Below are 15,416 nucleotides of genomic sequence, written 5' to 3' on the forward strand. Positions count from 1 at the left end.
ACGGAGCCTACGTAGAGCCCCAGTGGCCTCGGCCAGCCACCAATTTCCATTGTATAATAGAATAGACCTTGCGGGGTAGCGAAAAGTGTAAACAGTTACATCGCCAGCAAGGGAGGAACTGGACTGGCCTTGTTCGTCTTGTAATTCAGGGAACATTAAAACTATTCCCTTAGAAAGTACTCAGCTCCTGTAGTATAGGGTATGTTAGTCCCCTCGCTACTCTAAGCAGCTTATCGAGCGATTACAGGTAGCTAGCTCCCTGGGTATCCTAGCCACTTACCCTAATACTTAGGCTCATCGGCGAGTAAAGGGCCTATAGGGTTACGGGGTCGCCGGTCTACTACGGTTTTCTAAGTTCTTCTAGTAGCAGGCTTAGATTTTATTCATAATGTGATCCGGAGGATACGAGTGTTCACATACGGGAGTTTCTGCTGCTAATTACCGCCTTTTGTATACTATATCTACTATATCCTTACTAGTTTTTAATATCATGCAACTTCTACCTACTGTTCGGACTATATATAGTAGCAAACCTAAACTAGGGCAATCTTCTACGATTGTCCCCGAGGGGGAATATAGGCCTAGTTTCGTAAGGCCTACGACCCTCTAGAAAAGGTCCTTTCGGACGTCTCCGCTATATTACAGACCCACTCCTAGGGTGCCAAATACGAAGACGCCTGAACCAATGGGTTCTGCAACAAGGCGGTGACAGGGACCTTGACGAACTACCAGGGGGAGAGACTCAGGCAGCAACACATGAGGTCACGTGATATCATATCCGGGAATAAGATATCATAGCGGTGGGTATGATCGGGACATAGCCTAGGGTAGGCCCCGAACAGATCCTAGGATAAGAGGAACTGGATATATAAGGACACTCATTTACCCACATTTATTTAGTTCTTCGCGTTGAATTATGCATTGTTACTTGAGACCAACCAATTGACTATCTTGGTGACTAGATACTTTTCACAGTACAATACAAGAATACACCCACAACTAGGAGGAACACTTAATAGTTATCCAATAACTACTTTGTCGACTGACTAGGCGCCCTTCAACTGCATACGTCTTCGGTCTACTCTAGAGATCCGAGTCCGTGTAAGGCCAGAGCAGGCAACGGTACGATTGCGAGAAAGATCGTCGGAGATTACGAGAGAGGTACGTTACGATAACGCGCATTTTACGTTAACCAGTTAGCAGCGCATAACATATACGTCTTCGATCTACTCTATAGATCCGAGTCCGTGTAAGGCCTTAGAGATTCGGCAACGGTACGATTGCGATATAGATCGTCGGAGCTTACGAGAGAGGTACGTTACGATAACGTACAATTTACGTTAACCAGTGAACCAGGGCGCTCAGCGGCAAGCCTGAGAATACAGGCAGGATGAGAGCTCTGCGAACCAGCCAGCAAACCACCACACACCACGATGGAGGAAGCCTCCCTAACAGGAAGCCGAAGCAGATGAAACGAAGAGAGTGTGTAAGTTGATTCTTCTCCCTATTGGAGATACGAAGCTATATCCTGTAAGGACTGTGTACTGGAAAAGATATCTCCAATCAGAGATCTCCCTAGTAGGCCATTTCCCCACTACACCAGTTAGCAGCGCGTAACAGGTGGCTTGTTATCGCGGTTATCCTCTGCGGAACACTTTGTTGATGCAGGGTTCGTACTACAGAGCACCTTTTTAAGCTCGCGGGGCGGCCCTTGATTCAGTACAGTCATTCTCGAAATCGGCTTGACCAGTGTGGTCCGAACGGTAGGTGGAAGTTGCATGATATTAAAAACTGTCGAGAAGGAAGACCGCATAATACAGGCGAGACCCACATATCCCCATGTGCGTCAGAGTGTTACAGGGATACTCGATTTGCTACGTGTTTTGTATGGTATCCCGGGTATACTTGGAATCCAGCGCCGTATTGAGCATCTCGTTCCATTGGATCCTAGCCTTCCTAGCCGATACCGTATCCTACTATATTGACAAAAACTACTAAGGATATAGTAGATATAGTATACAAAAGGCGGTAATTAGTGGCAGAAACTCCCGTATGTGAACACTCGTATCCTCCGGATCACACCAGTCAACACTGAGACTCTCTTTCTTGGCCCCACCGCCATAGCCCTAGTGCAGACCGTTTATTGAGCAGACCATCTTTAGTTGAGGGCCACTGCAAGTTGCGACTTCCACAATACACTAATCCTTCAGGTTTATCTCCTATGAACACCAGCAAATCAACATGTAGCTAAAGAAATGAGTAAAATATGCCACACATAGAAAAGTTTTGGTGGTACCCGGCAGTGGGGCTAATCAATGATATCATACCAAGATAGATGTAGTGAAGGACTTACCATTATGACGTTATATTATCAACCGCAATATGTATAAATATCCAGTGGAACATTGAAGACACTAATTCTAGCAGAAGATGGGGAGTTTTATAAAAAGGCATTTCTTTACGAAATCCTTGTCGCACCTTTATTCATTACATCAAGTACCAAAATCATGTTCCACTATGCACACAGCAAAGTTTGTCAATGATAACATCACCGTATCGAGCGACTCCGATGTGAGGTTGACACTCTACGATGAGAAGGATGCCTGCGACCCTTTCACTTTACTTTGCCCTGGAGACACTAAAAAACATTTCACTGGAAGAATTGTTTGTATTGAACCCTGTCAGACCTATTCTACTAGGCCCTGGCAGCTTTCAGAGGATATAGAATTTGATATTGATAAGGATGTTACTGTGACTGATCAGAGTGAGTAGTTTCAAATGTTGTATTAAAAAATGATTAATGAGTGACTACTAATAGCTGAATAAGCGATCGAACAAGGAACTAAGGTAATTAGGTTTACTTGAGGAAGGGGGTATATATAAGAAAATCTGTTATCAAATTTGGCTATATTGCGGTTCAAAATGTTTTCGGATCAGCTTAATTAGTACTCTCTCCTGGTCCCACTGCCAAGACCTGCGCAGATTGTTTATCGAGCAGACCATACTTAGTTGAGGGCTGTAAATTGAGACTTAGATTGTACAGTGATTCATAGCCCAGGAATCCAAGCGCAGGCTACAACCTTACACCATCGAATACGATACCATATAAGATATACCTAGGTATTTTACCATATCCTCAACGAAGTATGGTCTGCTCAATAAATTATCTGCGCTAAGGCCTTGGCACTGGGGCCGAGAAAGAGACTCTCAGTGTTTACTGGTCAAGCCAATTTCGAGAATGACTGTACAGCGACCTGGAGGTGTCTTCAATTTCCGCCGTTGGTCATGTCTGACAATTGTGTCATAGACTAGTTAGATGAGACGGAATGCATTGACTTCATCATACTGAATGGAAATAAAGCATCGCAGTGCAGATTCAGTTCAGTAAGACCCTCTACTGAGCAGCATTGAAGGATAGCTCAGCGCTTTGGCCATGAACATTCAGTTCAACTGTACCTGCGTTACACGCACCAGAGCAAGTGATGGGCATGCTGATGAAAGAGCACTTAAATCACGGCGTGTAAGTGAATTCTCCGAGGCTAAGTGTCTTGCTCACATGATCTCTTACCTCACTAGCGACCTTCATGCAAGCATGAGTGCCGTTCCACCTTTTCCATTTAGTGGTCGAGGATAGAGGTTTCCGAGGCAGCGTGCGCTCCCCTATCACCCTCAAAATCTGAACAAGGCCAGGCAGATAACCGCAGCAAATAGTGGAGGAGCTAATTTTAGCAGGTCTCTTTGAAAGCCCCGCTTGTGGCGGGGCATACCGCATCGCAGCAATTATAGAGCAGGTTTCTTGTTTGAGCGACTTTCGTGAGTGCCAGTCGTACAGTAATTCGGTCCTACTGAAACAAATGGGAGAGATGATCAATACATAAGTATTGATGTACAGGGTAGAAAGCCTGTCGACTAAGTAGGTAGATGGACGTCAAGTAAGTGAAATAAGAGCAAGACTAGTGAAGATTAGTGAGAGCAAGATAAGATTATATCAAACCTGGATAAGCTAAAGCTATTATATAATCTCTAATCTATATGAAATATATCTAGTTGAAACTAGTTTATACTAAAAAGGATAGAAATTTCTAGCTTTGATATTTTTTAGAAAAAATTCTATTGACTTAGATTCGAATGTAACTAGATACGAAATAGCAAAAGATAGAAAATCTGTACTAGCAGCTACTAGTAATAATCAGGAAAAACTGATAACCATCAGTCAACGCTAATAGGGTTTGCGCTTGTCTTAGCCTCGGTATTTTCTTCACCGGCATTGTCGTCTTAGGTAGATTCGTGGTTAGTACTAGAAATTATTAGTATAGACTAGAATAAACTATAAGTATTTACTTACACAGACTCATCACCAGAATCGGTCTCGGCAGGAGTAAAGGCACTAGAAACTACTATTAATTCCTAGTAAATATTAAAGAATATTAAAGAAAAAGACTTACAAATATTCCTTTGACTCTCTATTACCCACAATATATAGGCCATAGTAGCCCTGTCCGCCCTAGAAGAGTCTGTTAATTACTAGTAATTACTATATAATCTTGGTAGAACTTACAGAATGCTAGGCTTCGATATGCTTACGAATAATAGAGCCGGCTAGCTTAGTGGTATTACTATCCACTTTAGAGTTTCTAGACATTACTATTAGCGACTAGTCGATACTAGTTATAACTATAGAACTCACGCATAATATAGGCAGAATAGACACAAGAATGCGCATTTTGGAATAGCCTATACTAGAATTAGCTAGAAATTCCTAAAAAAAAATAGAAATTACTACTTACAATTAGACTAGTTCGTATAAAGACATTATAACGATAATCATCTTTATGCTCAGGGTATGAACAAACGGCCTTGGTACTAATTACTATTTAGTACTAGAAATTCTTATTCAATTCTAGGTAAAAAACATACTTTTTCGATCTTTTCTGGATCATACTAGCAATTTCTAGAGTATGCTCGTTATGATTTTTGTCAACCCGCGGTTTTTGGACCTTCTCATTTGGACCGGGAAGACTAGGAAGGTCTGGAAATCGGTGGAATTTTCTAGGCGGAGCTGGTTTTTTCTGGATCTTAGCAGGCGAGACTAATCCAAGGGGTTTGTTGTAGTTTTTTTCGGTAGAGATGCAGACTTCTTCGAGGAACGACGTCGAGTCTGGCTACGGGTATAAGGACCAGCTATTTCTAGAAACGACTAGTTGTTGCTGATATGGTCTAGATAAAGCTATTAAGTAGTCAGTTCAAAATTATATAATAATTTGAGGGGGAATGGTATCTTCTAGTCATATCTGGTTATATCTAGACAAAGTGAGAGAATAATAAAGACTGAACTTTATTATTTCCCTCCTTAGTTTCCAGAATTCAGAGGACTAAATTTGTGAGAGAGACTGAGTATATTTGGTCATGCCTAGTCTAAGTGAGAGAATAAGTGAGATTACGCTTCACTATTCTACTCCTCAGTTTCCAGTATTCGCAGTATTGGGTCTCTGTAAGCTGTGCTTATCGAATCGGGGGGAAATGAGGGCAACTTGGAGGGAAGTGAGCGTTTCTGGAGTTGGCCAGTCGGGGCTTGATTCGTGTGAGGCTCTCGAGGGGGGTTCTGCATCTTTCTGGGGATATCTGGATGATGACAGGTTAGTCTTGATGAAACCACTTACTAATGGAACGAACAGGAAGCCGGAAAGGGGAGGGGGGGGGGGCGCAGCGAAGATGGGGAGTTGAAGAAGGAAGAAGTTGGATAGGGAGCTGAAGAAGTGAGGTGGTATATAAGGTCGAAAGTGGCAGGTGTTTGTAGGTGCTTCTACTAAATTTTGATATCTCTCACTTTGAGAAGACTGAACTAGACAGGACTAGTCATCTCTAGTTATTACTAGCTATTTTTACCATGAGGCAAAATTTAAATTCCTAGAATATACTAGAGCTCCTGTATTATTCATGGTAATTTTAATGGAAATCGAATAACTAGCCATCACTAGTTATATCTAGTCTCACTACTCCCTTCTACTATCTACTAGTAACGACTACTGTCCTACCTCTTCCCTTCTAGTTATGTCTAATTCCTACTACATATAACGGGCTCGAAGCTCACGGGGTCCCGGGGTCTAGGTATTTTTACCAAACGCTTACCTACTAGTAACTACTAGAAAATCATAGTAGTTACTACCTAAAAAAGCTCACGGGGTCGGCCCCGGGACCCCGTGAGGTTCTTATCGCCATGTGGCTCTCAAAGCCCTATGATTATATGTATAAAAAACTATCAATAGCTATAGTCTATTGAAAATTACTAGAGAAAACTAGTAGAACAGCGACCCCGTGACCCCGGGACCCCGGGACCCCGTGGCCCCCCTACTCGTGGCAGCCTAGTAAGCTGCCACTCCTATATGATAATGTCTATAAACCACATGACCTGACCTGGAATCCAAATTCAGCACCGAGTAGTTGAGTAGATATCTGATATCCTACATCTATCCATACTGCACCTCGGTGAATTTGTTTATTCGAAGGCCACGAGCTTCATCGACAAGTCATAGAGCTTCTCTGCCTTCGATCTGTCATACACCCAAGGAGCATAGCCTGGATCAAGCGGTCCTGAATCAGATGCCAGAGGTCCGATAATTTGACAATCCTCGAGAAACAAGCCACCTCGGCCTTCTAGGCATTTTGCAGTGGCCGCCCAGACAGTAGTGGAAGCACCCTGCTCCGTAGACTTAGCGGACGACTCGAGCCCGGGAATTTGTGCCCATTGCTGCTTCAGCTCGTCCGGTACGTGTTTCTGCAATCCAGAAGCGATATTACCTGGATGTAAGCTAAAAGCATGCAGGCCCTGAGATCCGTAACGACGGTCAATCTCATTGGCAGCCCAGATCATAGCGGTCTTGCTCTGACCATAGGCCGGAAAAGGGTCGTAACATCCTGCGAAATTGTAGTTGTCAAGTTGGACCTCGCTCGCACGATGTCCACTTGATGAGACCATAATGACGCGTGAAGACATCTCTTCCGTCGCAGATGCAAGGAGAGTGTCTTTGAACAGCTGCACGAGGAGAAAGTGGGCAAGGTGATTAGTCCCAAACTGTGTCTCAAAGCCGTCAGCCGTCCGGCCTTCGGGTGGGACCATAACACCAGCATTGTTGATAAGAATGTTGAGGGTCGAAGATTTAGCGAGGAAGACTGTAGCACATTTACGAACGCTAGCTAAGGAGTTGAGGTCCAACTCGAGCAAGTGAACGTTGTCCCGGAGAACAAGATCTCCCAAGGTAACCTGAGCCTTGTTCAGATCACGCGCGGTGAGGAATAGTGTTGCACCCGTGGTTGCGAGCGAGCGGGCGGTCTCAATACCAATGCCGGAGGAACATCCGGTGATGAAGATCACCTTTCCAGAGAGCTTCCCTTGAAGACCCTCATCACGGATGATCTGTTGCGCCGTGGGACGACTATCGCTAGGTCCATTGGGAGAAGCATGAAGTGCAGTATATTTGGTGGTTGCATCCATCTTGGAACAATAAGATGTCGAATGTGTATTTAATCGTGTCTGGGTTGAATTGGGAAAGCTGACAAGTTTGAATTGGATCCGCCCAGCAAAAGCGACTTTATATAACTTTACGAAAGCCTTGGGCTGGGGCTAAGTCGGTGTTACCATATCACCGAGGACATTATCCCCAAGGCGTAGTGGCTTAGACTTAGCAGACCTGGGAATGTTCAGACGCTGTTTCGAAGGGGAAGAATCCATAGTTGAATGGGTGGAGCCGCGGCCGCAGACTGTGCCCAATCAGCAGGATTTGAAGATACCAGATTCAGGTTCTATAACTTGATCTGTCACAGTCGGAGTTACTCAATGCAGATGCGGCCGCTTGCTCCTGAACGTGGACTCAGTCTTTGACCTCTGAAAAGTTTTATGGTAATAAGGTAAATAATATAAAAACAATTATGGCCGTCTTACCGTCCTCAAAAAACTGAGCACCTTATCTTGATTTGTTTCACCTTCGAAACGGAAGCCCACTTCGACAGCAAGGCACAATATTGTTGGCGGAAGTTGATTGCTACCACAATTAGGACTGCGACGAGACTGGAAATGGGTGCACCGTCTGCTCCTAGATCTACTTTCGTGTACGTAAAAGATTGGAACCTGAAGATTAATATCTGTCCACAGAGAGCCGAGAAATAATCTTTATGCCTTTGACTTGTTCCCATCTTTCAAATTAATAGCTGCGGTCGAAGGTGTGCGAAGGGGAATGACTTTGAATGTAATTTTAGTGCCCAACGCCTATTCAAGCAGACTTCCCCGCCTGGTCCTTGATTGAGTCTATTCCAATCGCAAATGTAATTTTCTAATAGTAGAATCAAATAAAACAAATATCTCCTTAACCTTCTACGGCCCATGTGGTCACCTCGAAAAGTGGCATTACATTGACATTTACTAAATCCGTTCAGTGTCTTTCCAACAAGTAAACTCCTTTGTTCATCTTTTTGGAATGCCATATATAATCTTCAGATCCAGGTAAAAAGTTTTCTATGGCTTTTTATCATAATATCTTTTACCATTGGCACATATTTGCAATAGCCCGCTTTGGAACTATTATCTCAACATTATCAAGCGTTGAAGTGGAGAATCTCCGGCAGCCAATCCCACCTGTGCTAGGATTCACCGTGGAGATGAAAATCATTGAATTCAAGGCGCATCAATGAGCAACGACCACCTAGCTTCCCTCATCGAGGGCCAGGTCAGCAGTTCGTTGCAGTACCAAGTAAATGTCTGGGTCATGGGATGATCAACTCAAGATGCACAATAATAATTCATGTACAGACCTAGAGAATATATAAACTTACTTGCTGTTTCCCATCGGGCGCTCACAGAACGTAGCATATCTTCACAAGCAATTTTTCCAGTTGTGTATTGCGGATTTCCCGTCTCAAATGCCATGTATGATAGGTTTGACGCACAGCTATACACGCAATGCAATACCAAAGGGGACCCTCTTTCTATCATATGCTGATTCGTCACCTGCAGTGTTTGAATACATGATACAACCGAGTCGCAGACATCCTTCGTGGTCTGAAGAGCTTGTTGCGTACATTCACGGATGCGATGGGCCATATCAGGTGTCAGATTTTGACTTTCTTCGCCGTACAAACCGCATGAGTGGTGATTAGCTAGCTTGAAGAGGGCGCTGCATGCTGTGAGTATCACTCAATTTGAACTTGCAACTTGGGGCGTTACCTGTATGCAATTGCCGTGGCAATATTCAATTCATTTGGTGCCAAATCATTGTTAATGACCCAAAGTTCTAAAAAGGAGTGTATGGTCCTGCAAAGCGCTTCGAAATCATCAAGCATGAAATCACGCTCCATCGACGTGTCATTGCAGTGTCTGATCACACGGCCTAACAGGTTTGATGCCTGAGCCAGGCGTGCAAATCCACTAAGACTTTTATTAATCTGCGATGACAGTGCAACGCGTTCAGAGCAGACCATTTCCTGACGAATAGATGTATTAGTGTGCCGTGATCTGTGGCTTGGGCCAAGTGTAAATGTAAGGTAGAGCAACTCACGCCAGTATCCCAGGCACTGTCACCTGCTGGGAGGAGTGTGTCTCCACTAGGGTCCTCAGTGCATAGTGTTTGAAAATCTGTACCGACGGCAATGTACCTAAAATTATGTGAGTATTGGTCGTGACGAGTCACCAGAGCAAATATAACCTATCAAGAATCACAATCATCCACCATACGCGCTGCCTCTCCTCCCAGTCTACCCAGCTACGGGGGTTCCAGCTCGTTGCGGAGCCAGTTTGTTATGTAGACCAAGGGCGACACCTTGTCTTGCACAGCAGCTGATGGTTAAAAAGGCAGCAGGGTAGATTCCATGACCCACTTCATATACAGAGAGAATAATCCCGGCCTGTATTGTGCGGAGTGTGATAAAGCCCTTCAATTCTAGCTCCTTGCTGAGATTCTTTGCAGAAGCGTAGAGAGTCGATAATCTTGGTCTTTGCTCGCGTGTAACAACGAGCTTCATGCACAAAAGCAGAAGCACCACATCCACTTTCAAAGGCCCTCGTGCATGCTCAGTGAGTCGATTCAGTCTTAGTTTACTCACAATAGGCATCCAAGTATGAATGGAAAGATAGTACCGAGATTTGACTTCATCGATCTCGGCTGAGCTATCAAGAAGCGAAGCGAATTCCTCTTGAGCAAGAATATGGCTAGTGTAAGTGGGAAAATTGCAAGACGACCAGATCTCGGAATCAAGATAAGAGGCCAACGTAGATATGTCTTCGTCAAGTGTAGGTCGTGAATAAATATTTCTGTTAAATGGTTCGCCTGTGGAAGACGCGCTCGGCGTCAAATTGGTCTGATTGGAGGACCGCAAGAAACGTTGTTCTAGCTCGTCAACTCGGCTTCGTAGGTCGCTGATCTCGTCCGAATGACTGTTTTGTGGGGACTCATAATAAACACACTCCCGATTGTTTCTTCCCATTTGAAATCGTCAATTGATAAGCGCAAGACATGGAGAAAGTGGGATGTCGGCTACGAACCTAAGACACAACCCACAACTAGGCAAGTTCTTATCACACCGGCGCTTATTTTTTCTGCACGAAGAACATACATGGGGAGCTGTGCCAGCATACGGAATGTCGCCATCCATAGCAGCGGGTTTAGGGGGCCCGCGATAGTGCCTGAATGGGCCGCAAGAAAAAGGGATGCGGCCGAAATGTCTGATAGGACATACACCGACTCGTGGTAAAAATTCACAGAGGTAAAAATTATTTTCAATTTTCCTTGGATGTCATGAAGTCCACCGGGGAAGCCGATGCAAACCTCGGATTGAATGGAAGTGGCCGTTGCGGCCGCGTCTCAAGAACTCAAGAACGAGCAAAAGCCGTGCCACTTCCATTATGTCATCACTGTCACGGCATTCCAATGGTTGGATTGAAATCGAATGCACCTCAGTTTAGCTGGTCAGAGCCGATGAGATTTCACAAAATCTAGAATATTATGCATTATGTGCACTCCGAGGTTATCAAATCCGACATCGCTGTATGATAAACAAGATATAAAGTGCCCCTACTTTGTGCCTCTGGTTGTAATCCAGTTCTCTTCTACTTGCACGTTGACAATTCATTATGAGTTTTCTGGTTCTCCCAATAATGACCATACTAAGTATATAATGCTTTGAATATTTGATTTCTTCGCAATTACAACGGTAACGAAGGCCGATTTGCAAACAAAGAGTTCATTGTGACGAGCGTAAGCACGGAAATTGGCGCTGTAACTGCTATTTTCCTTGCCGAAAGAAGTAATTGAGAGGGTCGTGGAAGATGCTGTGAACAAAATTGGGGCTTTCCACTACGCTGTCAACAATACCAGTGTCTCCAGCGATAATTGTCAAATCACAGACCTGTCCAACAGAAGCTTCAGACCAGATAATTGCTATCAATCTATCGTCGCTCTTCTGCTGCATGAAAACTCAGCTTGTAGCTGTCGACAAAGCCAGCGGCGGGAACATAGTTAATATGGGAAGCGTCTTTGCGGACCGCGAACTCTCTCAGTGTGCTGCTTACTCGGTTATCAATCATGCTACTAGGGCCTGACCCGTGTTGCTGCTATCAACTGGGCAACTTGAAACATCAGAGTCAATGAGCTGAAACTCGGAGTTATAGAAACTCCTATTGCCTATAAAAACCCGAGGAAACCGTGCAGCCACAATCGCAGCCAAACATGTAGAGAAGGAAAGGAGTACGCAACAGCTATCGCATTTCTGCTTTCCGATGATGCCTCTCACAGCACGGGTACACGGTTTGCTGTAGATGGATGAGTTCTTGTGTAAGGCATTGATTTTGATTTCTCTTCTGTAATGATATTGAGTCAGCTAGCGGAACATCTTGATTGAAAGTGATTTTCCATGATGCCATACTTGATGGTATCGAATGGTGTGAAAGATTACGTGTCAATGAATTTTTTAGGTACAATTGGAACAGCAACTTCCATATGAAGATTACCCACTCGAAAATATGAAGTAATAGTAGGCAAACTTTGCAAATTACAATGAAATTGAAGAGTGCTTGACGTTCAGGTGCCTTCAAACTGACAATGAGTATAAAGGATCCTCAAAGTGCGGTCGTAAACTTGCCAGTTCTTGACCCTTGGGAAAAAAAAAAAAACCAAAATTATCTTAATGTAACGATTCATAAGATCCTATAGCTACTATAAGTTAAGGATAGTATATCGATAGGTTGGGAGATAATGACCACCTAGTATATATGGTATCCAATAGTGTTATTTTCTTCGGATATTACCAGTTTCTTCGATTTTACCGGTATTACTGGGCAAAATCCGGTGATCGTGCATATTTTTATATGCAAACCGATCATACATTTCTCCGCAGAAGAGGAAAGCAGCCTATGTACACTGTGTCTACTCACAAAGTATGCATTCAAGTGGAGATGATGACAAGGGGCTAACTAGATCGGGTTTGTACCAAGCGCAGTTGCGGCCGCTCAAGCCGAAATCGACCTGACAGTTTTTGGTGGCAACCGCCCTGCGGCCGCACGCAAGACCATCGGCATCGGCCCACATCGCCGAGCATATGAATACATGCTGTGATCCTTTCAATTCTCGGAATATTATTTTCCCATCGATTTTCAAGTCGAGAATCACACTATTCTTGTACTGCTTCTTCTATGCATATCTTTCGGGACTATTAACTTGACTTCTTCTTCTCGTGAATAATCAGGAATAGATATGACCTTAAATAGCAGTAATTGTAAGCGGAGAAAAATAGCAGAGCAAGTGAAGAGGGAGACGGATATCAGTAAAGGTAAAGAACATACAATTAGCAGTAAGTACTGATGTCTAATTAGAATCTAGTGATCAACTAGACAAGACACTAGACGGCCTTTGAACGAAGAGAAATGCAGCCAGCGGGAACTACGGGTTGATAGGTCGAGGTCTCTTTTTGTATTAAAATAGCTAATTGAATATAGTCTAGCGCCTAACAGAAGGACCGATGCTGGTATGCAGTCGATGGCTATCATCGGATAACATGAACAACAGGACATAACAACATCCCTAATTGCCTATTTTAAGTACCCTAAGTGAGGGGTGAGCAGATCCCCGAGAAACCCCGAGCAACCATAAGCTCTCAGGGAGTATATCGAAGTAGTGAGCAGGAACAGATCATATGTAAGTTCGGTGATTAAAATTATAGTAAAATTGACGCTCAAAACAGCGTCAAGCGTCGCCATTTTCGGCCTCTAATTTATCGTTGCCTAGCGTTGTCGCGAAATCAAGGGGCTCAGAGAATATCCTACTCAGCCAAGTTTACGATAGGAATCAGCTCATTAGTATTTTTTACAGGAGTTTCTGAAGCTGATTTGAAGCTATCATCTTGATTATTTATATGTGTTCTCATACACTAAACAACATACTTCCCCAACATGAACATGGTAGCCTGGAAGATCAGGAAAATTAAATTGCATTTTCATTGATTTTAGAAGTTCAGCCTCAGAACATGAGAATAGACTTGCTATTCGCCCATGCAAGTGCCTATGTACCGAATTGGCTCTAACTACATTATTGACTTCCGTTCCTGTACTAGCGCGCTCCCCTCTCTCGCTGCTTTTGCTCACTTAGTCGAATGAAACACGGCCCAGTGAGAGGGTCGTTGAGTCTTGCATAAATATATTCTGACCTCAAGATAAATGAAGTGTTCGCAGAGACATTGGCGCAGTCTACGAGGCTTATTCTGAGCTATGTTGTGAGAAAGCCGATTGGTATATGCACCGGAGCATGTTAGTTTTACCCCATGGGGTGTTGAATTCGAATTCTAAAGCAATTAAATGCCAGGAGCTTTAGGTTTTACAAATATTGAGGGGATGCGATAAGCTGGATTCAAAGCTTTAGACAGCCTAGGTATAATGTTCAGTCTATTAAATGATGGTGGTGAGAAATGTAATCCTAGATGTGGCGGTGAGCATGCGATTCCCAAACTAGAGAACTTGAATAAACTGACACAAAACAGGTCATTCTCCTACCCTATAATGATGGGAGCTAAAAGCAACAATCAAAGAGCAACACTAGAGAAGGTTAAATACAAATATTTGAGATCAACTTTTAGCTAGCCTGCCCTCAGGGAAGGAGAGAACAAATAACTTAAAGTTCATCTGTAGCGATCCATGGAGTTCTACCGAGTAGTATTACTAATCTAGATCCTTTTAACTTAACTAACTCCTAGCATGAATTGTTTGAAATCCTACAGCCTTACATTGTTCAGGTGCCCCGCTATGATTAATAATATGATTAGTTATTGTTAAATATGTGCGAAGCTCTCAGAAAATTTTTCAGGGGTATTTAAATCCACCCCTGCTGGCGGAAATATTGCCATAACTATAACAAATTGCTCATCGTCACCTGAAGCCCCCTCCCCCACACTTCACAACAAGCTCACTATTATATTATTCCTTCTATATTGTTACCAATCAAACCTTCTCACTTTCCAAGATGTCTACGTCACTATACAATACATCCATTGTGCCCGCCAAGCAAGCTCTCGCTAGCCTTGCCAATATCCTTCGCAAAGGAGAGCAGCAGTCCAATGCCGCCAACTTCATCACTGCCGCTTTGAGCGAAGACATGAAGCCATTGAGTTTCCAAATCTCTTCTGTTGTCCAGTTGAGTGAGAAAATGGTTGCCAGATTGACCGGTAGCCCGGTCCCAGAGTCCAGCATGGATATCTCCTCATTCACTGATGCCCACACACTCATCGAGAAGGCTCTCAAGGCCCTCAACGACACCGACGAGACCATTGTCAACAACAACGCACAGAATTCTGCAGACATTGGTATGGGGCCTGGAGTTACAGTCCCCATGCGTCTAGACGACTATGCCAGAGCTTTCATCATGCCTAATGTTTATTTCCATCTTGTTACGGCCTATGCCATCCTGCGAAAGGAAGGCGTGCCCCTTGGCAAGAGGGATTATCTAGGTAGCTTTCTGAATCCTTATCTCCCTCAGAGCCAGTAGGAGGAAAAATGGAGAAAAGATGGAGACATCAATGCAACAGGGAGACAAACTGAATTGTTTCAGAGGATCAAAATTTGCAAAATTTAAGATTTATTACTCTTCTCCGAACATGTAGAGCTATGAGTAATAATTGAAAGTCAAGTAGTGTTGTTGGCATCACCAGGGATGTTGGATCAATAGTTAATGACTATCAACAATATCTTACCGAGATAAGTCTATTCAAATTTCTTCAGTTATTCTGTACTAGTTAGTGATCTATGATGATGGGCCATTAGCACAGTAACACTGGACCCAGGTTGATCGACGCAGAGTAAGGCCAAATGACAGACAAATAGGCGATGACTTAATAGTTTCTTTCAAGTATATGTAATCTGAGAAAGGATGGGCGAGCAAGCTACT

The 15,416-nt window shown here is 43.6% G+C and overlaps 2 protein-coding genes across 2 annotated transcripts; one reads left to right on the plus strand and one right to left on the minus strand.

Moving 5' to 3' along the window:
- Positions 1-6,496: 6,496 nt before the first annotated feature.
- N7462_004447 (uncharacterized protein) lies at positions 6,497-7,492 on the minus strand (the record flags this gene model as incomplete). The annotated part of the gene is made up of 1 exon (XM_057076173.1): positions 6,497-7,492. One exon carries the CDS (start codon positions 7,490-7,492, stop codon positions 6,497-6,499), a length of 996 nt encoding a protein of 331 aa, XP_056935678.1.
- Positions 7,493-14,495: 7,003 nt separating this feature from the next.
- N7462_004448 (DUF1993 domain-containing protein) lies at positions 14,496-15,017 on the plus strand (the record flags this gene model as incomplete). Its single annotated transcript, XM_057076174.1, has 1 exon — positions 14,496-15,017. One exon carries the CDS (start codon positions 14,496-14,498, stop codon positions 15,015-15,017), a length of 522 nt encoding a protein of 173 aa, XP_056935679.1.
- Positions 15,018-15,416: the final 399 nt, after the last annotated feature.

Source organism: Penicillium macrosclerotiorum, assembly GCF_028827735.1.
Source record: "Penicillium macrosclerotiorum strain IBT 26536 chromosome Unknown utg000003l_segment0_segment0, whole genome shotgun sequence".
Taxonomy (NCBI): Eukaryota; Fungi; Ascomycota; class Eurotiomycetes; order Eurotiales; family Aspergillaceae; genus Penicillium; species Penicillium macrosclerotiorum.